Source organism: Cottoperca gobio, chromosome 16, assembly GCF_900634415.1.
Source record: "Cottoperca gobio chromosome 16, fCotGob3.1, whole genome shotgun sequence".
Lineage (NCBI taxonomy): Eukaryota > Metazoa > Chordata > Actinopteri > Perciformes > Bovichtidae > Cottoperca > Cottoperca gobio.
The window spans coordinates 13,470,571-13,493,465 of NC_041370.1; the positions used below are offsets into that span (position 1 = coordinate 13,470,571).

General features: G+C 38.4%; 4 protein-coding genes across 5 annotated transcripts; 2 read left to right on the forward strand and 2 right to left on the reverse strand.

Moving 5' to 3' along the window:
- Positions 1-927: 927 nt before the first annotated feature.
- On the reverse strand, positions 928-6,014 carry LOC115021126 (sialoadhesin). Its single transcript, XM_029451299.1, has 9 exons — positions 5,840-6,014; positions 5,257-5,619; positions 3,967-4,257; positions 2,849-3,100; positions 2,481-2,741; positions 2,284-2,374; positions 1,807-1,899; positions 1,611-1,686; positions 928-1,530 (listed from the first exon to the last, which is right to left on the reverse strand). The coding sequence occupies exons 1-9, from the start codon at positions 5,886-5,888 to the stop codon at positions 1,495-1,497; spliced, it is 1,512 nt and encodes a 503-aa protein (XP_029307159.1). The 5' UTR covers positions 5,889-6,014; the 3' UTR covers positions 928-1,494.
- Positions 6,015-10,922: 4,908 nt separating this feature from the next.
- On the reverse strand, positions 10,923-14,543 carry LOC115021059 (myelin-associated glycoprotein-like). Its single transcript, XM_029451188.1, is given in 6 exon segments — positions 10,923-10,948; positions 11,295-11,591; positions 11,683-11,911; positions 13,291-13,365; positions 13,367-13,454; positions 14,539-14,543. Coding segments are annotated over 6 exon segments (720 nt in total).
- Positions 14,374-18,565, forward strand: LOC115021128 (myelin-associated glycoprotein-like). Of its 2 annotated transcripts, none has more exons than XM_029451301.1 (12): positions 14,374-14,588; positions 15,095-15,170; positions 15,304-15,696; positions 15,788-16,084; positions 16,184-16,283; positions 16,421-16,456; positions 16,563-16,595; positions 16,700-16,741; positions 17,163-17,198; positions 17,274-17,345; positions 17,472-17,499; positions 17,592-18,565. In XM_029451301.1, exons 2-12 carry the CDS (start codon positions 15,125-15,127, stop codon positions 17,649-17,651), a joined length of 1,143 nt encoding a protein of 380 aa, XP_029307161.1. In that variant the 5' UTR covers positions 14,374-14,588; positions 15,095-15,124; the 3' UTR covers positions 17,652-18,565. The 2 variants fall into 2 exon arrangements, with proteins under 2 accessions (XP_029307161.1, XP_029307162.1); XM_029451302.1 differs by having other exon boundaries at positions 15,415-15,696.
- A 206-nt stretch (positions 18,566-18,771) lies between these two features.
- On the forward strand, positions 18,772-22,154 carry LOC115021060 (B-cell receptor CD22-like). Its single transcript, XM_029451189.1, has 6 exons — positions 18,772-18,775; positions 19,232-19,475; positions 20,837-21,274; positions 21,359-21,654; positions 21,738-21,992; positions 22,147-22,154. Exons 1-6 carry the CDS (start codon positions 18,772-18,774, stop codon positions 22,152-22,154), a joined length of 1,245 nt encoding a protein of 414 aa, XP_029307049.1.
- Positions 22,155-22,895: the final 741 nt, after the last annotated feature.

A 22,895-nucleotide genomic window follows, 5' to 3' on the forward strand; every position in this document is an offset into this window, starting at 1 on the left:
GGAGAAAAACTGGCTTTAACCGATAGGTTTCATAAAACTTAATAAACAGGGGTTTGTTTCTGAAGCGGGCTTTGACCAAGATTTTGCCAAAAGAATCTGGACTCACGGAGACGTCTGTGTTTTATACGTTAAAAGGTCAATAAAGAGGTTGACACGTAAATAATGGGTAGCAAAGGGAGTAAACCAGTTGAAGGGCCACAGGGGCCCATTGTTGATCTCATACTTTTAAAATATGGCCCTGATAGTTTAAAACATTTACAAGAATGGTGTACCAATATTATTTTATACTATTTTAATTCTGCTATTGTATCTGCTATTTTAGACTATTTTAATTCTGGCTATTTAATTTCTGCTATTTTATACTATTTTAATTCTGCTATTTTTGTAATGGTACTTCAGACTCATTTACATCTACACTGTGATTATTGTACTGTAAATGCTCTTATTCTGTCTAATCTTGTACTAATTGTTATGTTTTTGCTGTGAAGCACTTTGGGCTGCAATTATTGTATGAAAGGTGCTATACAAATAAAGCTTAATATTATTATTATTATTATTATTATTATTATTATTATTATTATTATTATTATTATTATTATTATTAATATTATTATTATTATTATGTGCAGGGGAGGATGCATCTTTCCCAAGATTCAAACCAAATACTGTATCTTAATTTGTGTTTATAATCATCTGAAATTCAAGGTGTGCGCCGTGGTTAGAATAGAGCGATGTCTGTGTTTGAAATGTGTGACGATCACTTCCGTACTCTTATCTAGCAGTTGAGATGAGGTCCATCTTCACTTTTGCCTTCCTGACAATCGACACACGTTCATGCCACGCAAAAGGGTTTTCCACATTGACCTGAGTGCGCAGAATATTTTCACTGTGTCACTTGTTTTAGTTGATTAATGAGTGAATACAATCTGTGAGGCTGCATGTGTTTATATACAGATACATTTACAGTGCAAGCTTTCTTAAACTTATTAAGTCAGTTAATATGGCATTAAAATGATTTTTTACATTACTTTACACTACAACTGTTTTGTAAGTGCTCATATGTGTTCAGTGCATCTGTGTTGTTAACCGTGTTGCTTTTATAGCAGTGCACAAAAAATAACACTTTAGCCGTACTTCACAGTAAGTGTTATTCAACAGGAAGCCAGAGTTTCAAAACTTTAACAGCTATCTATGTTCCTGTCAAACTGATTAAGCAAACATACTTGCTAAAGAGGAAATTCAAAAGGTGCAACTTATATAGTTCCAAGTAAAACATGACAGTAGTTTAAAGGTTGATTTTTCACTGTTGATCAGACAAGCATTTAGGGAAAAGACAACTTTTTTCAGAAAATATAGGCCAATGTGAATTACAGGAGAAAAATAACATGTATGTATACAGAAGATATCATATGAATATATATTTTTTGACTTTTTTGATCAGTTGGACAACACGCAGAGAGGGACTGCAGCTGTTCCTCCAATTCATTCAAGATGTTACACATTGGCGTATATTGCGTCATCCCAGTCAGTCTGTATAGGAAACAAGATAAATTCACTCTCTTCTCTCATGCATGGAAATAATGATTGAATGAAGAAAACGTTACTATTACCTCCATGTTGCCATATACATGATCATTGGCATAAATGCTAGAGCAATGTACATCCTCACAGCTCTTCTCTTTTTTTCTGAGGACAGAATGCAGAAAACAAACATGTTTTGTATTTTGAACATACATACACACAGGACTATTCAAGGTCAGCTTCATTGTGCCATTTTATGTTCAAACTGAGGTGAATGACTAAAACCTTTGTGTTGCAGCATACTGAGAGAGCTTCACAACTTTTTCTGCCTTCACTGAGCTTATACAAGGTGCTGGTGTTTCCTCAGACCTCCCCCTGCTGGCAGAATAATGTTTTTTAATTTAGGAATCTAAAAAAGCAATTGACACTTTCCACAACCACTGAAACCCATCGATGCAAACTGCAACATTGAACACAGGCTGTCATGCCCTATAAGAATTTGCAAGCTGACCTTCGGCTAACATGTGGTCAAAAGGATGTGGCTTGACATTTATTATACACTTTTCCACTCTATATTAACAAACACCTCACGCGTGACTAAAATCTTTATATTTCTTTCTGATGTCTGATTACTGCTGTATTTAAAATAAAATGTACACACTTTTTAAATGTGTTATAGCGCTCATATTTGAATGCCATAGTTAAAAAAAACCTACTAACAACAGAATAATTATTCTACAGAACATGACAGGACCAACTTACCATTTCTTAACAACCATCGCTGTTATTAAAAGCATTACCAAAATCCCGCCTGCTCCAGAAGCGATTATAATATAAAGATTCAGCATCTTATCTGTCCAAACAGAAACAATGTGGTGTCATTTTTCTCTATCTCAGTATAAAATGCATCCATTTATAGTCTTCAGGCAAATGTCATGAACTCAAAAATTCTTCCTTACTGTTATCAGGTAAAGAGAGTGTAATGTTGGCCTTTCCAATCGTGTTTTTTGCCACACAGTAGACAACATCAGAAGATCCAATCTCTGCGTGCAGAGTCCCGATGGTAAGGGAGCCGTGTTTCTCTACCGTGGTGCTTGGCTGCACTCTGTCATGAAGCACAAACTGGGGCATGCTGAGAGGCATGGACTCCACAATGCACACACACTTTATTATATCTGCCTCTGAGGAACAGGAAGAGGCCTTCTTAATCTCAGGGGCATCTGTAAGCACAATACATGTAGTTACGAGTTAGCCATACTTTTAGTATACATGTTTAACTTCAACAACTCTCTCCTTCATCACTACATTTCTTTGATTGTTTACTTACATAACACATTGAGCTGCACAGGGTTTGATTTGCCTTGTCCTACTGAATTGATAGCAGTACAGTACAGGGCTCCTGTGTGTCTGGAGACATTTTGCAACATGTAGATGTTTCCTTCATGCAGTTTAGCACCAGTTTCATTATGCCACTGATAGCTTCTGGCAGGAGGGTTAGCATCACTGGAGCATCTGAGCCGCACAGCTTCTCCCTCCTTTACGTCTGGCTTGTGTTCAATCTTTACATTCACTGGGCCGTCTGTATGGAAACATACAATGAAGTGTTCAAGTTACCATAGTGGAGAAGACATCAACCATAGTATTGGAGGATTACACATTTAGACCAGATGGTTAAGCGAAAGGAAAATGAACACTTCATCCTGAGAGGGACATGAATGTCTGCAATCAATCTAATAGTTGCCAAGACATTTTCAACTCAAAACCATGAATGTCAACCCCATGGTGGCGCTAAAGGCAAAGTCAGGGGATCACCAAAGTCAGTAGAATATATCCTCTGGGGACCAAAATGTCATAATAGTTTATCTCATAGTTGTTAAGATATTTCAGTCCTACACAAAAGTGATTGACTGGAAGAGCCACGCCACAATGTGACTAAAAAAGCAATAGGAAATAACTTTAAAAAGCTGTTAAATAGGTTTATACGTGCACATAGAAGATAAATGACATTAAGGTCCAGCATAATGCTCTTTTTCCAATGCAGATGAATACATGATGACTGTAAATCCTCTGACAGTGACTAAACTGGAGAAGCTTTGAAGCTATATTTGAATGTACTGTATGTGTGTTGGTAAAACAGCTTCCACTTTGGGTAAGAAAACCCCTCATCCCGTATGTAACCTATCATCACACTACAATTTCTTTCCACTTTTTGTCCTCAGTGTGGTTTGGTTTTAAATTTCATCTTTGTTCTCTTTATGGGTGTTTCCTTGTCCCGATTTGCTCTAATTCTTCAACAATTTTTCATATTGATTCAAAGGCTTTTCAGCATCTTTTTGTAACTGTAAAACACTTTGTAACCCTGGTTTAGAAAAGTGCTATATATTAGTAGGTATTACTTATTTTCTAAGTTTACAGTGTTTTTATTGTGGCCACTGCCATACTTACATATTACTTTGAGGATCCTGGATGTTTTGTGGTGCTGCCCTCCCTTGTATGTTACGGTGCACTGTAAAGGCTTGTTGTGATCAGCGCTGGTTGGGTAAAAGCTCAGAGTAGATGTCGCCGTCCACTGGCCATCGTCAAGCTGCTGTGATTGGAAATGTTCCTCGCCAGGGTGACTCCATTTGAAGACAGGAGGAGAGGCGGGGCAGGAGTGAGACACAGAGCAGGATGCAGACTGAGTTTGACCCTCCTTTACCTCGTCTTTCGCAGAGAAACGGATGGGATTTAGTTCACCTGTAACAACAAGAGAGATCATTATAGGCAATGGCAAAGATCATAAGGCATATTGCAAGTAAGGGAGAGCACTTCATCTACTGGTCTATTAAAAGCAATGTTTTATCTTGTGAAACTTTGTATTCTGGCCTCACTTGCTTTGATATTAAAGAAATTTGGAATCACTTTATTTGACAAAGATAAAAAAAAGAATCTTGAAAATCCCAAATCCTCCTCTAATCATCGAACCAAAACTCAACACAGGAACTTCTAAAACATGTTAGAGAGGTCTGTAAGTTAAAGGTATAGTATAGAAATAAACATATTTTCAGTTTTTTATTCAGGGGGTGCTGTGTGTTCTTACTTGGGATGTTGCATTTCTTTTTACTGCATCTATCACATGTGTTGAACCCATTTGGTTTTGGTTAAAACATTTTTTTTAAATGATAGAGCTGGAACTTCATTCTGGCTTAACAAAAGGCAGTTTTAGGACACGTAACAATCTTGACTTAACTACTGTGGGCACAGGATTTAACACAAAGGAATTGATGAAATGGGTTGTATTTGGCCTCAATGTCATACATCTGGCTGTCCGGAGAAATGAAACTGTTTCAACTGTGCAACCATTTAGAATAGCACAAACAAGGAAGTGGTAATCGAAGAGTTGTTGACAATCGAAACCTAAAAGACCACCTTAACTCATCAATACGTTAACACCGTATTGTCAGAGGACTTTGCTTGAGGTTATAGTTACAAACCCAGCTTTCAAAGACAACTGAAATAAGGTTTAGAAGGTCAATTTAAAACATGTTCTTATGATTTATTTTCGATTCTTGGCACAAATATAAGATCACATCTGAAAAAGAAAAGGTAAGTCAATTACACGAGGAAGGTAATCAAATTACTGATTTTCCTGACTCCATTTATACTGATAGCAACATTAAAAACAGACTTCTGGGGGAATGCAGGAGTTAACTGCAATGTTACAGAAGTCTGGTGACAGTTGTTAATATCACTTACTAATCATTGTGATGGAGACTGCGTTATCTCGGTAAGAATACTTTTCATAGTTGGCAATTTCAATCCTGAATTGAAACGGCCCTTGGTCACTTTGTTCGAGGGGATCAATCTTCAGTGTACATTTCTTCTGTCTGACGTCTCCCAGCAGCTCTGTCCGATTCCGATACTCCTGGATAATCTTTGACTGGTCGGGGTGATAGATGAGCTGATGTGTCTCCTTGGTCCACATCCCAGTGAATTCAGTGACCTTCTTGCCTGGATCTGGGTATTTAAACGAGCAGGGGATCACCACACACGATCCAAGGAGACCTTTGACTGAGGACGGCACATCTATTGTCCAAGATGAGGCTTCAGTTTGAGTAACTGGAGTAAAATGCAGAGGGAAATGTGATGAAGTGAATCAAAGAGAAAGTAGAGGCGAAAAGGACTCGCACAAAATTAAATTCTAATTCAAATTACATTCTTGGCCTGAGCATAAAAAATAATAACACAAACAAAAAAAGCTGACTCAACTGTTTAATTATACTTCTTGTGAGCAGTAAAAGCGTATTGTTAAATATGCAGTGTAGAGAATGTAACATACCTTTAAGGCAGAAGCACACAAAAAACAGAGGCCATTTGAACGAATCCATCTGGTCCTCTCGTGGTCAGACCTGCAAATAAAGTGACAAATATTTTCAGGCTTGTCAGGTGGCGATGCATTTCCCTCTGATGCGAGATGACTTGTTTAGTTTCGATTCCACTTTTAATGCAACACACGTACACTGCGCCACACACAAAATCATATCTAAAAAAAGAATCTTATAGTAGAGAATTCTACTAATGATCATTAATCTTTTCTTTGGGCTCTGAACTATTCCCTTCAGGTTTTACTGTCAGAGTTCAATTAGCTTAAATAACCTTTAACGTGTTTTTAATCTTATTTCCGTGGTGCAGCTGAGATCATGATCCTTGGATTTATCACAACGTGAGCCATCCTGATGCTCTCACTTCCATCTTTGGATATTTGATTTATTTTAGTAATCATAACTTCTCCAATTTTATTTTCGTAAGGCATATTGCCCACTTCATGAAGCCCAGACTCCTTGAGCTCATTGCCACCGACCAACAACCAGGCCAACATGGAGAACTACAAACTTCACTCATGGTCCCTTTAATTATTCATTATGATTATTGTGGTTATATAAAGCATTGACTTGCTGTGAGTACTGCCAACATTCATTAGTGCAGACCCACTCTGAATTCAATAAGAGAATTTACCTTTACTAAAGAGTTACTGAATAAACAATGAGTCTGTAAAATGACTTAATTATGCAATACAATAGCCTAATTTGCTTAACAAATTAAGCTATTTAAAAAATAATTTGTTTAAATCACTTGTTAATGGGCAACTATTTTGGTGTCATTTTCTAACATATCTATTTACCATTTGAACAGGCTGTGTGTGAATGTGTTTGCTCTTTCAGCTGAACAAAGACAACAATAGAAAGCAATGGTTAAAAACTCATGGAAAACCACAGAGAAAAGTGACCAATTGTATAACTAAAACAAATCAAGAGGCGAACACCGTACCAGCTGGAAGGTTGAATGTATTTGCGTTCTTACATATTAGTTACAAACTGTATTTTGCTTCAGAGAAATGACTTTAAAATACCTTTAAAACAATGTGCTAAGATATAATACAATTATATAAAATCCATGTTATGCAAATATGAAACATTTTCCTGAACAGCAAGTGCAGATTGAAAGCAATGACAAGTACATTCCTTAAAAAGTCTATAGAAGTTGCAAATTATATCTCTTTTTATTTAGTTAATCTTTCTAAAATTGCATTTACTCTACTTTACACTGTGTTTCACAGATGCAGAGACAAGATTTCCTTTGCCTCAGTTCAGCAGCTATGTGTGATACTTAGTTTTTTATAGTTTTTTTTGACATCGCGTATATCACACCCATTTCATAGAAAGACACCCATTTCCTTTAAATTTCGCACTGTGGTTTCACTTCCTGTTCATAGGTTCACAATTCAAATGTGCCCTCTATGACAGACCTCTCATGTTGCAGTAGAATTACAGGGGCTGTGTTTTACCCCTTCAAACATCACAACTGTCACGACCTTCTTACTGAGTTGTAGATTAATTTGTCCACAGTGAATTCAGTCATTCATGGACCTTGATCTCCATCAAAAGCAGGGTTCAGCATTTCTCCCCCGTGTGGATGAAAGCTGCGGCCCTCTTGGAGAGCCAGGTCCACGTAACGGATGTTGCGAGAGAGGTGGACCTTTTTCACAGATAAACCCTGCTTTCCTTCAACTCTCCAGCGATCCTCCTCGCGTTGTGTCAAAAAGTCCTCCAGCTTGACTGTGTCCTCTTTCTGGCATCCCGAGTACAGTTTCCTGGTAGCAGGAGTGATGAAGCTGGTGCACCCTGAGTTACCCATGACAGGAAATGTGCTTGAATTGAAGAATCTGTGAATCAAAAAACAGAAAATGTACCAAACAGAAATTACACATCTAATGAAAAATACGATGCTAATCTGTAGAATCCACACAAATAGATTTTTACCTGATAACTAAAACAGGTCACAGTGACGTCCCTCCTCACTTCTGGTGTGTCCGCTGTTCCAATGTTGAATGAAAAGGGGTCAGGCTCCTTCATTTTAAAGCCAGTCCTGCGGGGCAGACTGAAGGTCGTCTGACAACAATTAATTGTATCTCCCAGGATGAGATTAAGAACAGCAGCAACTAAATGTTACATCACTGCTGATGAATGGATCTCTTAATTGTTGTTTGCTTTAATCAGTCAGTCAATCAATTGCTGGCAACTTCCTTCAATCACAAACACACAATCAAAGCATGTATACATTTCATCTTGTTAAAAGTTGTATGTAAGCTTAAGTTTTTATCATCAGTGTTTCAGTTTGATTTTCTTTTGTTTTAGGTTTCATCCCTGTACTGTTGGTGTACTAAATATATCAAATATAGTATACTGTAACTATAAAGTGTATGAGATTAAGTGCACGTTCGTTAGTTTTTTGTCGAATCAGTCACAGTGTAAATTGTGGCATTTGTTAATAACATCCTTTCTCACATTTTAGTTTTCCAGTTTTAGTGTCTCTTATATGCAACATTTCCATTTTTTAATGAGCATGTGGCTCGATTCTATTAAAAGTATGGAAATTAGTGGCCATTAGTATAATTTGAGATGGTGTACTTTAATTTGAACCTTTTCCGACATAAAACAAGTGAAATTAACAATCTCCAAAATGATGACAAACATAACATGTGTCTGTTTACTCAATATTTCAGCCATTTTTTATTTTTGAACCAAGAGCTGTTGCTCTCTCTTTGTATGACACATTCAACATTTTTTGGAGATATGTTTAGTCACCAATAACAGGGATGCACATATATTCTATTTATCAAAACTGACTTATTCATCCTTTTAGATTTTAAGGAGGAGAATCACAAACTTAACTTATGTCACTTATTTGTTTTAATCAGATCTGATCTGATGCTAAAAGATTATTTTAGTTTAGATTCATTTAGGCCTCACCTCATGAACTTCCTAAATACAAACATATTTTAGATCACCTATTACTTGGAAACTAAAAAGTGATTGTTATGGAAATGTAATAATGTTTTTTGTGTAGCACAGATGTTTTTTCTTTATCTTGAGCTATCTTGTTGTTGAGGAAATGCGCAGAATTTCTTGAACTTTCCATCACACTATTCAGTTTGCTTCCTCTTCTTGTTCCACTCCCGCTCGACTTCCGCTACTCTTAAATAGTCACCACCATCTGGTCGACATGACTGAAGGAGTACTGATAGTGGGCGGTTTGTATAAAAAATCCACCCATTGTCCAAAAAAAGGTTTCTCTGACAAATCTGTTGTAGGAGCTCCAGATAAAGTTTAATGAATACAAAAGTCAATGTCTTAGACTGTTGAATGTTTACAAAACTTAAATATACAGAAAGAAGTAGGTTTTCACATACACTCCTGTGCAGGACAAAGTCTTCACCAAACAAGCAATGATATACACACAACAGACTGAGCACAAATCTAAATGTTATATCCAAAGAAAAATGTTTATGTTGCTCATAGTAAACAGTATCTGTTCAGAAAACTGGAAATGGTGTTAGTTCATTTCAATTACAGGGTTTCTTAAGTATTGATATGGAAAAATAGTTTTAACATGTTTCTATTCAAATTTAAATACATTTAAATTAGATACATTTAGATAAATAGATTTCAGTTCAGTTCGATTTATAATCAGAAATCACACATTCGCACAGGACCGTGTCATCACGGGCTATAATTATCATCTGAGAACACTAAACACCGTGCTTCTAACAGCACGTGCTAATGGACGTTGAATAACGTTTTCCTGGTATATGCAGAATATGAGTTCAACTAAAAAGTGTATTTTCTTCTCACAAACTAAATTGTGAACAGTACAAAAATAATGCTTTTTAACTAGGAACTGGCTGCTAAAACTTTATTTAGAACTTTATAATTAGTTTTTTGTGTTTTATATTTTTCAAAGTTGCTATTAACCTAATACCATTTCTATGAAGCTAATGTGAGAAGATTAAATCAAGACAAAACAAATAGATTCCAGCAATTGACTTTACAATTTCAGTAAAAAAATTATTATTATCAGCATTATTAATATGAAACTTTCAAAACACTTGTAGCATTTTAAACTTTCCAACTTTGCTGTCCCCACATCAGAAAAAGACACTGTGGAAACAGCAACCGACAGCAATGGAGGCCGCTACCACTTCTTCTGCTTTCTTTTTATTATCTGAAAGAACAAGAAAATGCACTTTTAATCCAATTAGATTTTTATGTTTGACTCTTATAGCTGCATTAATCAATAATATATGACCTTCAAGTTAAATGATGACATGTAAAGTGAAAGGGATCCGTTTTAGTTACAAACACACAGAGTTTAAACCCATAACTCCGCAGCTCTGCTGGGATTTTTAGCCTCTTTTAGACCAAGAAGGTCCAGAATCTAGCATTTCAAGACAACCACATTTCTCTCAGGAATGCGAAAAGAAATACACCACCTTTTACACTTGGTATTAATATGTGATTTATATCTGGATATCTTAGATGAGGACAGATTGCAGGTCAATGCAAGGGTTTAAATGCACACAGGATGCATTGCAATCAGAATACCACTGTGATCAGTTCTCAGCCAGGAGTAAATGCAATCTGTCAACACATTATTAAGAAAAAAGTTGAAAGGACAACTACTTCTACCTCTTAGTGATATTTCAAGGAAGCTAGGCAAAAGATTACAGATAAGCCCTCGCTCAGTAACATAAAAATATTGAGCTCATTGTTTTCTTTTGACCTAAGACGTGCCATGTTTGTTGACAAGTTGTTTGTCATCCAATTTGGGCTACCCCCTGATAGATTATAACACTTATTAAAATACAGCTCACATGATAATACCAGGTGTGAATGTGGTCCAAAATATATGGGTTGCTCTGTGTCTTCTGCAACTGTGTGTGAACAAGCTTGTTTTTGGATTTCTTCTGCCTCCTTGTAGCCATAAATGTATTAATGCAGCTTTACATATCAAAGAAAATGCATTTTTGAGTTAACTTTGTTTTAACTGGGAGGACATCACAACTAATGAAGCCAACTCAACTTTCACTTCTCACCTTTAGATTCTGCTCCTGATAAGACCGCAGAAAAAAATAGAACAGAAAAAATAAGTCATTTTACATGTCAAAAAGCAGCAGAGATCTCCTGCAGAGATATGTGAGATTACTGTAAAAGCAGTGATGCATTGGTGTGTGAAGGTTTGATGGAACAGTACATGGGTAGTCAAATTCTAATTAAATGTGACCAATAAAGAAAGAAATATATACATGTACTGGTATCTCTTCACCATAAAAATGTCATTTTCTGTACCTACAAACAGAACATATACACAGAGACATATTTAAGGCTTCCCTTATCTTGCACAAATGGGAAGGGGACAACATCCAGTAAACACTGTACACTTCAACAAGATCTCACGTTTTACATAGAGTGTCAATTTCCCAGAGGACGTCCTCGGTCCCTTAAATGTTGCTGTGCAGGTGATCTCAGTGTGGTCGTCCTTCTCCTCAGGAATGATGGTCAGGATGGACTCGGCCTCCCAGTAGCCAGATCCAATGTCTTTGTGGACCTCAATCACCTCATCTGCGGTGCCCTTACTCCATGTGAGTTCAGGGTTATAGGAGGGGCAGGAGTGGGTGACTGAACAGGTGATAGTGTAGGGACGTCCTTGAATGGCCGTCTTTGGGTAATTCAGTTTAGGTTTCGGAGGATCAGCTATAAATGAAAAAAAGGCAGAGATGAAGTTGGAGACAAAATATTGTAATGTAGAAAATCTGTGTGACCTTTTGGAAAGTTGGTGACATACGGAGCATTTTGAACGCGACACAATCCTCCACAAAGGAGAACTTGTCAGTGGTGGATGTATCAGTCTCTATTTCTGCTAATTCGATCCGGAAACAGAAAGGGCCGTTGTCATGATCCTTTATCTTCTTAATTTCTAAGGTGCCGTTTTTCTGACCTAGATGTCCCAACAACCGCGTGCGTCCCCTGAAGTTTTCCAAGACCTGCGTGTTATCCTCGTAATAGATGCGCTGGTTTCCATCAATTTGACGGAATTAAACCCTCCTTCTCCAAACTCAAAAAAACATGTCACCCTCCTCGATCTCTCCAGCATCGCTCCTGCAGATACACTCTTTACAACATCAGGAGGGTAAGTCCCCTACTGACCCAGAAGGCGACGCATGTTTTGGTCCAGGCTCTTGTCATCTCTTGCCTTGACTACTCCAACTCTCTCCTGGTTGGTCTACCTACATGTGCCATCCAAACTCTACAGCTCATCCAAAATGCAGCAGCCCGACTGGTCTTTAACCTACACGAGTTCTCCCACACTACACCTCTCCTCCACTCCCTTCACTGGTTACCAGTAGCGGCCCAAATCCGCTTCCTGACACAGGTACTGGCCTACCGTGCTGTGAATTGATCAGGCCCTTCCTACATCCAGGCCATGTTCAAACCATACACCCCAGCTGGCTCACTTTGCTCTGCATCGGCCAATAGGCTCTTTATTCCCTCACTGCGAGTGGGACCCAGATACCCCTCAAATAAAACCCGCCTGTTTGCTATCCTGGCTCCAAAATGGTGGAACGAGCCCCCCATTGATATCAAGTCAGCAGAAAGTCTTCACACCTTCCATCACAGACTGAAAACCCACCTGTTTAGACAGCAAATTGGCCAATAAAAAAGTCGCTTTGGACAAAAAAACGTCAGCTAAATTAAATGTAATGGAATTAAATGTAGTGGAATGTAATGCCTACTCCGGGTAGGGAATGAGCCATTACCCCAAGTGAAGGAGTTCAAGTACCTCGGGGTCTTGTTCGCGAGTGAGGGGACAATGGAGCGAGAGATTGGCCGGAGAATCGGCGCAGCGGGGGCGGTATTACAGTCACTTTACCGCACCGTTGTGACGAAAAGAGAGCTGAGCCAGAAGGCAAAGCTCTCAATATACCGGTCGATCTTCGTTCCTACCCTCACCTATGGTCATGAAGGCTGGGTCATGACCGAAAGAACGAGATCACGGGTACAAGCGGCCGAAATGTGTTTTCTCAGACGGGTGGCTGGCGTCTCCCTTAGAGATAGGGTGAGAAGCTCAGCCATCCGTGAGAGACACGGAGTAGAGCCGCTGCTCCTTTACGTTGAAAGGAGCCAGTTGAGGTGGTTCGGGCATCTAGTAAGGATGCCACCTGGGCGCCTCCCTAGGGAGGTGTTCCAGGCACGTCCAGCTGGGAGGAGACCCCGGGGAAGACCCAGGACTCGGTGGAGAGATTATATCTCCTCACTGGCCTGGGAACGCCTCAGGATCCCCCAGTCGGAGCTGGAGGATGTGGCCCGGAGAAGGGAAGATTGGGGTTCCTTACTGGAGCTGCTGCCCCCGCGACCCGATCCCGGATAAGCGGTAGACGATGGATGGATGGATGGATGGAATGTAATGACGATGCCAGATCCCTCTGAGTCTGGATGTGGGTAGGTTTCCTTTAGGATGGGTAGGTTTCCTTTAGGATGGGTGAATGAACACAGGATGAGACCAGGGCCTTGTGGTGTTTTACAACACCGGCCTTCCATTCTCCAGTAAACACAGGGCTGAAAGAGAGTTATGGAAGTGACAAAGAAATAAATTAGTTCTATGAAGTCTCTTTGATATTTTTTGTTTTTGTTTTAGTGGTGTGTATGAATGAATGAATGAGATTGGAAACAAAGGATTGACTAATTGAACAAGAAACAGACAGAATATCCTCATCTTTCTGTTTTCATCCATACTTACTCTGAAGTTTGGTTGGTGTAAAACACTGGGACGTTAAATGAAAAGAAGTGGGGGAAAATTACATACAAGACCACATGCAAATTACAAAATATTTGAAGAATTTAAGCAACTTGAATGTGTATTTATATGACCTCATACATACATCGTATATGAGGAGGAACTGCAGTTTTGGGCACTTGCGTCTAGGCTTAATTTCTCAACACCGTAGTTTGCTGCTTGGGGCAAATTCTACACACGAAACACACCAAACGTTTTCTTTCAAGTAATCGTCTGCTTCATTTGAGGCTGTGGACATGTAATTATAATGAGATACAACCTAGGTCTGGTACAAAGTAATGCAAGTCATTGCCTGTCCACTGTATTGGCTTTATATTTATTTACAGTTATATTGTTTATTGTTGGACAGCGATAAAATAAAATAAACATTGTAACGGTGCAATACAGTCCCTTATCACTTGAAGTGCAGTTTATGACAACATGTCTGCCTTTGTTCTGTTCCCTTTTTTGTTCTCTGCTCATTTGATTTGGATATAAACCCTTAAAATGTAAGTTGAAAGTCAACACTTTAACCTCCAGAATAGCCAACATAATCAAAAGTGTTGTGTTACTGTTCTGATTCTTTCTGACTGCACTGTAAGATCACTGTTAATTTAAATCATGTGGCAGTAGTAATTCTTCTTGCAAACGAGGAAAAGGTCTCTGATTCATATCACGCATGCCTGCCACTCTATAAGAGACCACTCCCGGCTTTCTACATCATTAACTCCACAGCTATTGCCTCGACTACATCTGTGTTTACCTTCAAAACCGAAATACATTGTTTTCTAATGTGGTCTACAGTTTTTCCAGTTGCCTCCTGAGTTCATATTTTTGTCAACTTAACTGAAGAATAGTGCACCGCACGTCATCATTCTTAAGGAGGTGTTTTTTGTAGAAACTCGCAGCTTCATCAGGTAAGAACTCTACACCATACTTAATTATGTTGCAACAGTGCATCTAATGAATGTTGGTTCACTACATTTGCTTTGAATATGTCAATTACATTTTTTAAAACATACTGCTGGGCTCAGAAATACTGCAGCTGAGCATTTCTGGGTGTTTTGGTTTGATATGGACCCGACCATAGGAATTCTTTCACTACTATTTATTATCGTTTGTGGTTTGTGTGTGCGACTTTGTTAAAATAGTCATGAAAATGAATACAAATAGAGAGTGCAGTAGTGCATATATGAAAGAAACCATTTTTACTTTTGATGAGAACATTAAAAAAATTGTAAATGTATTTTGTGGTTTCAGATGTGTGAGGATATTAACAATGCCAGTATTTGCTGTATAATTAAATGTGTCTTGCATGTGAAGGTTAGTGCCGTTTGAAGAAGTAATTTTCATATGGTAGTAGTAGGTAGTGTATTATGATTTTATTTTTGATATAGCTTCTTTTTATTTAAACATCCCACAGTGTATTGTACCACAAACACTTCAGAGAAGTATGGACAAACAGAGAAGGATGATGATATTCTGTCTGCTTTTAGCAGGTAATATACTTAGTCACTCACCACTTTGATTACAATCTCATTCATTGATTCACCCCACTTAAACAAAAACATATGTCAAAGAGACCTCCTAAAAGTAATTTCTTTCTCTGTGACTTCCATAACTCTCTTTCAGCTATTATCAGCCCTGTGTTTACTAGAGAATGGAAGGCCAACGTTGTAAAACACCTTGAGGCCCTGGTCTCATCCTGTGTTGTGGTACCCTGTTTATTCACCCATCCTAAAGGAGACTTGCCCACATCCAGACTCAGAGGGATCTGGCATCGTCAAATTGATAGAAACCAGCGCATCTATTCCCAGGATAACATGAAGGTCTTGGAAAACTTCAGGGAACGCACGCGGTTGTTGGGACATCTGGGTCAGGAAAACTGCACCTTAGAAATTACGAAGATAATGGATCATGACAACGGCCCTTTCTGTTTCCGGATCGAATTAGCAGAAATAGAGACTGATACATCCACTGACAAGTTCTCCTTTGTGGAGGATTGTGTCACGTTCAAAATGCTCCGTATGTCACCAACTTTCCAAAAGGTCACACAGATTTTCTACATTACAATATTTTGTCTCCAACTTCATCTCTGCCTTTTTTTCATTTATAGCTGATCCTCCGAAACCTAAACTGAATTACCCAAAGACGGCCATTCAAGGACGTCCCTACACTATCACCTGTTCAGTCACCCACTCCTGCCCCTCCTATAACCCTGAACTCACATGGAGTAAGGGCACCGCAGATGAGGTGATTGAGGTCCACAAAGACATTGGATCTGGCTACTGGGAGGCCGAGTCCATCCTGACCATCATTCCTGAGGAGAAGGACGACCACACTGAGATCATCTGCACAGCAACATTTAAGGGACCGAGGACGTCCTCTGGGAAATTGACACTCTATGTAAAACGTGAGATCTTGTTGAAGTGTACAGTGTTTACTGGATGTAGTCCCCTTCCCATTTGTGCAAGATAAAGGAAGCCTTAAATATGTCTCTGTATATTTGTAGGTACAGAAAACTCCAACCACATCATCATTCCCACAGTGGCGGTGATTGGTACAGCTGTGATTTTTGCAGTCTTCTACATTTTTATGGTGAAGAGATACAAGTGAGTGTTGCAGTACACTGACAATAACTGCTTGACAGAGCACATCGCATAAGTAATCACATTTTCGAGAAAAAAACCCACATTTCTGTACAATATGTGCTCCTTAATAAAATAATATTGTTTTCTGTCTGCTTCAGGAAACACATTGCAGAGCTCCAAAGTGGGGACGGCAGGTAAACATGTTGTAAATTAGATTTAGTTCTTAGAGCCACACTTATACCACATGTTTTCAATGATATTCCTTCATTATCATAAAGTAATTATCTGTATCATATTTAGCGTGTGGAATCGGCTGTCCAGGCTGTCTCATAGGTGAGGAAAAAAGTGGTTTAAGATTGTTTTATTTTATCATCAAACACAGTTTTTACAGCAACTTGTACTTGTACTGATGTGTAGTTCTTTGGTGACATTTTCAGGATTCGTTCTAATGGCCCAAGACCATCTCGTTCTGATCAAAGGTCTTTATCGCTTTTATTACACTTTGTTATTTTAGTGACTAGTGCTGTACCATCCCTGCAGCTTTGTAAAGCTGGATGGTTGCCCTCACTGTAATTTGCATGTCTTTGCAGAAGTTTGGTGCTTTTCTGCTTTTATTTATTGCCTGACAACATTTGCAAAGTTTCTGTTCTTCTTTTTTGCGCAGAAGATCTATTTGGAGCAGATTTTCAAAGTGAGAAATGAACATCATTGACATTAGCATGCCTGCCACCAGTGATACGTTTCATAAGTGTTTTCTTCACTTGGTTGTTTTCGCAGTTAAATCAAACTTAAGTTTTGATAATGCATTTTAATTTTACTGAAACTAGTATATCTTTGCTTTTTTTCTGCATTAAAATGTCAATGATTTATATAACATTATGTACTTTTTCTCTATAACAGAAGGCCTACAGGGGACACGGTGGATTTGGGTCATATGTGAGTGTTAAACATTAGAAAATTAAGTAGCTAACTGTTGGATTTTCATGTTGTGACCTGAATTGTAATCCACAGTCCCAAGAATGTGAAATCAAAATCCTGTGCTGACCAGAAAATCTCCAAGACTCGTTTTCCGTCCCCCAAAAGGTACTTGGCTTACTCCTCTTGAACCTAAGCAGTTGATAAAATATACATCATATTAGTAAAGCAATGTCTTATGTCATTTTTTTTCTGTGTCTTCTTGTTATTGCTGTTGTTGTTGGTGGGTCTCAGCCAGCCCAAATCCTACAATTGCCAAAAGGTACTATTAAATCACCAATTATTTATTCCCAAGAATTACATATGTACAGCACTATCAATATACGTGACAATAATTACCCTAATCTCTCCCAGGACCTCGATAATGGTGATGATTACATGAACGATGTGGACGCCATCTATGGAAACATGTGAAAAAACACAAATCTAATCACGGCCATAATGATAATTTGTATTAAGGGCATCTGATGACTGCTGTTTTGTTATACATGATTATTGTTGTATTCTCTCCTATCAAGCACAATATTATTATTATTATTATTATACTTTATGCTAAGCTAAGCTAGCTCTAGTTTCATATTTACCAAACAAACATGAGAGTGTTGATCTTTTCTTGGCAAAAAGGTGAATGAGTGTATTTACCAAAATGTCAAACAAGTGCTATAATAATTATAATACATATGCGGATACATACATAGGACAGTCATTAAGAAAATTAAACAAGAGAAAAAACATGGATTTATAATGGTAATAGTCGTACATATGGAGAAGGAAATATAATAATAATTTTACCCTATATAAATTCAGTTAAAATATAATATAATATATATATAATGCTGTATATCAGCTTTCCTTTTCCTGCATTTTATAATTTAGGTTGATATTCTGATTCCTGTGGGGGGAAAACATAAAGAATATGACAACACAAAACAATATTTCTTAAGGCTAAGAAGATTTTGCTTGTTACTATTAGCTTGTCTCAGGAGCTTTGTGGATTCAAGAATATTTTTCTCGAAGACCAACTCTACCTTGTTCTGCTTTTTATACCATATTAACACTGGCTGGCATATATGTAGAACATTAAAAGCTTTCACTGCTTTAGAAGAGGAATTATCTCAATATGTTAACTATTAGTGTTTGCTCTATAGAAAACCACATAATATGGTTTGTTTATTACTATGGCAAACCATGTATCTCATTAAGTAATCTGTATTGATGTATTCTTAGTCTCTAACTATTTTGTCTTTGCTACTTGTTTTTGTTGTCATTTTTTATTATAAATTGCGTTTCTCTGTTTAAATCTAACAATAAATACATAAACAACTGAATGTGATATATTTTTTCCAGTACATGCACATGATGGAGCAGACAGCCACTGTTATTGTGTTAGTACCATTTATTTGTCTGTATGAAATCACATGATATTTGGGCCATTTATAAACAAACAGGCTGTAACATGCATGGCTTTGTTAGGTTTGTATTAGCTTTTTCAAAAACCTGTTCTGATCGAACAGTCTAAAAGTTGGCAGAAAATATGGGTGAGGCCCATAAAGTGATACTCCGCCAAATACATCTGCAGAAATTCACCCTCTGTAGACTTGACATTTTCTTGAGCTTGAAACATACGAAACAGGAACTCTTAGTTACCCTCTGCTGCCTTGATTTGGATCATTCTTTTATAAGTCTATGATTCTGTCTCATCTGAGTCCCACAACTTTATGGAAATCCAATGCCAAATTGCTTGAGTACCCCTTTACATTGGAGCCGTAGAATGAATCTGATTTGTTTTATGAAAAAGCAGGTAAGTAATATGTAAAGAGAATCACAAACGTATTATTTTTTTCAATGCATAATACTAATACCGTTTCTCCTGAGCGTCTGTATTCTAGGTAATGCGATTTTGTTCTATTCAACTTTTGTTAAAACATATAAACGCTGACGTAACCTTAACATTGTTGTTGTAATTGTACTTTTGCTTATTGGTGCTCTTGCAGGATACATTTTCTTTCAGGGTTCCTGGGCTTGGCATGTGAAGATGCCAAGCAATATCAAAGGATTGGTGGGTTCCTGCCTTGTCATCCCTTGCACCTTCGACTATTATCGGGATCCACCTCGCAGACCAAATCGTATGGTTTGGTATCGGTATGTAAAGCATGGATATCCTATAGTTTATGACGATTGGTACCCAAACGATGTCATTGGCATATATAAAAGAAAAACGTGTGTATTTACTTCTATGTATGAGAATAAATGCAGCCTTGAAATTGACCCAGTTACAAAAACACCTATAGATTCTTTGATACAACATTCACAGTTGAAGTAGTGAGTAAGTAATTATGGGGAGCTTGGAAAAAGATACATTTTCAAATGAATGTATATTTTCATCAATAATTCTTCACATTTCATTTTGTAAAGACAGGGCAGAGACACCATATATTATGATCTCTGGAAACAAAAAGGTTGGACAGTCCGTGACACATTTACCACACCTGTTCCACGTATCCACCGACTTTGAGTCTCAACATCCCACTGCGAAGCCACAGTCTAACTCAAAGCTCCATGTCTGATGGCACATCCAAAACCACCTTGACGACCACACTGGACATAGAGAGAGACCACCAAACTGTGGAGTACTCCGTACAACACAGGGGCGGTCTCACTGCAAGAGCCACTAAACCCTTAACTGCAGAATGTACGTTATGGATATCGCTCTGGATAAGAGCATCTGCTAAATGATCTGTAATGACTGGAGGTGTTTGCGAAACGGAGAGAATGTGATTAATGCTCAAAGCAACGCAGTAAACACGGAAACGTGCACATACATTTGATAAATAACACAAGCGTTGGGTTTATTTAATAAAAGAAAAGTGAGTTGTGATTTGGCCGTATATATATATAAAATAAAACACGGGGTTCCGTTAGTGAGGGGGCAGCACCTCAGACTTGTTCCTTTGTGCTCGTTTATTGCTGGATCACTTAAGAGTGCAAATTGTTTCACATTTCTGAGGCTTCTGTGTTTAACACTGATTAAAGTTTGAATCTTCTTACCGTTGCATTTGTTTAACACTCCTTAATAACATGTCTTTGTTTGCTCCCTGGGTACATGGTGTATCAGGACAATTGAAGGTAAAAACAACAAAACATTTGTTTAATAATATAATATTTATTATTATTTTGAAATGTTATTATGTAACTTCAATCTCAGCGAATTTGAGCTTTTATAATAACATAATATAGCAGCCTAATAATATGAAAAATATTATAAGAATTGAAATACTAAATTAATATAATCAATATGTAATATAAATTATAAATACTAAGAATAATAATTAGAATAATACAAACAGAATTATAATCAACATTAAAATTCAGGGGAGACAAACAGGAAGCCTACATTTTATTTGATTGGGGGGGGGGGATAAGGGACCTGGATAATGGATAGGGGGGCACTGTCCCAACAAAGGTTGAGAACCACTGACCTAGATAATGAAAAGCCACATGAACTGGCTTGTTTAAAACCAAATCTCCCAGCATTGGGTGTCAAAAGAATATAGAGAAATTATAGTTACACTAAAATATTTATTACTTTTCTAAAAAAGTGGAAACACGACTCATTTCTCGAACTGCTTATACAAATCTTTGCTTCAAATGTTTCCTCTTTTTACAGGAAACATGCTCTCTCGCGGCTGGTCCTTCACCACCCCCGGCATCATAACTGCGATGAGAGGCTCATGTATCATCATTCCTTGCACATTCACCTACAGTATCTCCCAGCCTGCTGACCTCCGAGTTGTATGGTACCTTTACCAGAGCAATGGGTACCCCCCTGTATTTGACGATAGAGAGAATATTATTAGTAAGTTTAACAGTATAACCAGAGTGATTGGATCTGTGGGGGAGAGGAATTGTAGTCTCAAGATCGAGAAGCTGGATATGTCACACAACCAGGATAGACTTTACCCATGGATAGACAAGAACCCTATTACCTCATACCACACCCTGGGTCAAACGTTTTATGAAAAAACCTCTTTCCGTATATGGATGCATTCATTCTCCCTTTTTATTCCATTCAATCCAAATTCCAAGAAAGGCAGTTCTCCGAATGTGTGTTCTTGCTTTGATTTTATAGACCATGCACAGGAACCGCAGCTGAGCATCATTGGTATCCCCAGGGTGGGAGAGGAGAGCACAGTGTCCTGCAATGTGCAGCATGCCTGTATCTCTGCTCCCCCCATCCTGACCTTAAATGGTATACCTGGAAAAGACATCATTAAGGACAATCTGGTATCTGATGGGATTTGGGAAAGGACAGCTGAGCGAACTTGGGCTGTAAAAGAGGAAGGCCAGAGTGTGACATGTACTGTGAGCCACCGTGGTGGCCAGAAAGCCACAAGTGAGCTCAAGCTGAATGTTGAATGTGAGTACAATGTGAGACCATGTGTTAAGTGAATTCAAATGAAAATGCTCCTGTTTAAACCTCACTATCACATTTATGCTCAGGTCCATATGAGGAAATCAAAATGACTGAGTGGCCAAGCGAGGCAACGGAGAGTGTGACAAAGAATGTAATTTGCGTTGTTTCCTACAAGTGTAAGAAAAATAAACCAAGTATCGTGTGGAACTACGAAGACATGCAGAGTTTGTTCAAAACCAAAGAGATCTCAAGCAATACCTATGAGGCAGTTTCAAATCTAACCTTTACTGCTCGGTTTATTCCTGGTGAGACTTCAGACTCTGAAACCCTTCAGATAAAAAGTGAGTTCCTACATGTCATACACAGTGGTCACTGTTTTTGATGGATTAAACAAACAGGATATAACATATTGTTGTCAATCCTGAGTGAGACCTGGAGCCAGTGCAGTGATTTGAAGATGGGTGTGATATGTTCGTACTTTGGCACTCCCATCAGGATCCTAGCAGCGCTGTTTTGGATGTATTGCAGCTGCTGGATGTTTTTGCTAGGAATCCCGATGAGAAGTGCGTTACAGTAGTCAAGCCTAGAGAAGACAAAGGCGTGGATGAGCTTTTCAGCATCGACAGAGTGAGTGTGGGGCGGAGTTTAACAACATTTATGAGGTGGTAGAAGGAGTTCTTGCATGTTTGCTTGATGTGGGCCTCAAAGATCAGGTGAGGATCCATTTTAACACCCAGATTGATGACTGTTGATGAGAGTGGAATGTTCTGACCCGAGAAGGTGATGCAGGTTATGGAGGATGACTGGACCTGATGTGGGGTGTCAACTAGAAGGGCTTCAGTTTTGGAGCTGTTTAATTGGAGGAAGTTGTGCTTCATCCACACCTTTATATCCTCCAGGCAGGTGGTTAATGTGGATGATGGCAGAGATTCAGAGGGGGTTGGGTTTGTTCTGATGTAGAGTTGTGTGTCATCAGCATAACAATGGAACGATATTCCATGCTGGCTGATGACACGACCAAGGTGGGACATGTAGATGGTGAAAAGGGTGGGGCCGAGGACAGATCCTTGAGGGACACCGCAGGTGACAGAGTGTGTTTGTGATTTTGCCACTCTCAAGGTGACGTGCTCAGTCCACCTGGTTAGATATGAGGTGAACCAGTTTAGGGCCAAGTGAGAGAATCCGATTGTTGAGTGAAGATTATGGAGGAGGATGTCATGGTCGATGGTATCAAATACTGCAGT

Coding starts and splice junctions, on each gene's coding strand:
- LOC115021126 (XM_029451299.1), bottom strand. CDS start 5,888: ATGGATTCGTTCAAATGGCCTCTGTTTTTTGTGTGCTTCTGCCTTAAA. Junction 2,375..2,480: donor ACTCTCTTTACCTGATAACA/GTAAGGAAGAAT, acceptor CTGTTTGGACAG/ATAAGATGCTGAATCTTTAT. Junction 1,900..2,283: donor GCGATGGTTGTTAAGAAATG/GTAAGTTGGTCC, acceptor TTATTCTGCCAG/CAGGGGGAGGTCTGAGGAAA.
- LOC115021128 (XM_029451301.1), top strand. CDS start 15,125: ATGGACAAACAGAGAAGGATGATGATATTCTGTCTGCTTTTAGCAG. Junction 16,457..16,562: donor CTCCAAAGTGGGGACGGCAG/GTAAACATGTTG, acceptor TATCATATTTAG/CGTGTGGAATCGGCTGTCCA. Junction 17,500..17,591: donor AATCCTACAATTGCCAAAAG/GTACTATTAAAT, acceptor AATCTCTCCCAG/GACCTCGATAATGGTGATGA.
- LOC115021060 (XM_029451189.1), top strand. Junction 19,476..20,836: donor ACGTGTGTATTTACTTCTAT/GTATGAGAATAA, acceptor TTTCTAAAAAAG/TGGAAACACGACTCATTTCT. Junction 21,275..21,358: donor GAAAAAACCTCTTTCCGTAT/ATGGATGCATTC, acceptor TTCTTGCTTTGA/TTTTATAGACCATGCACAGG.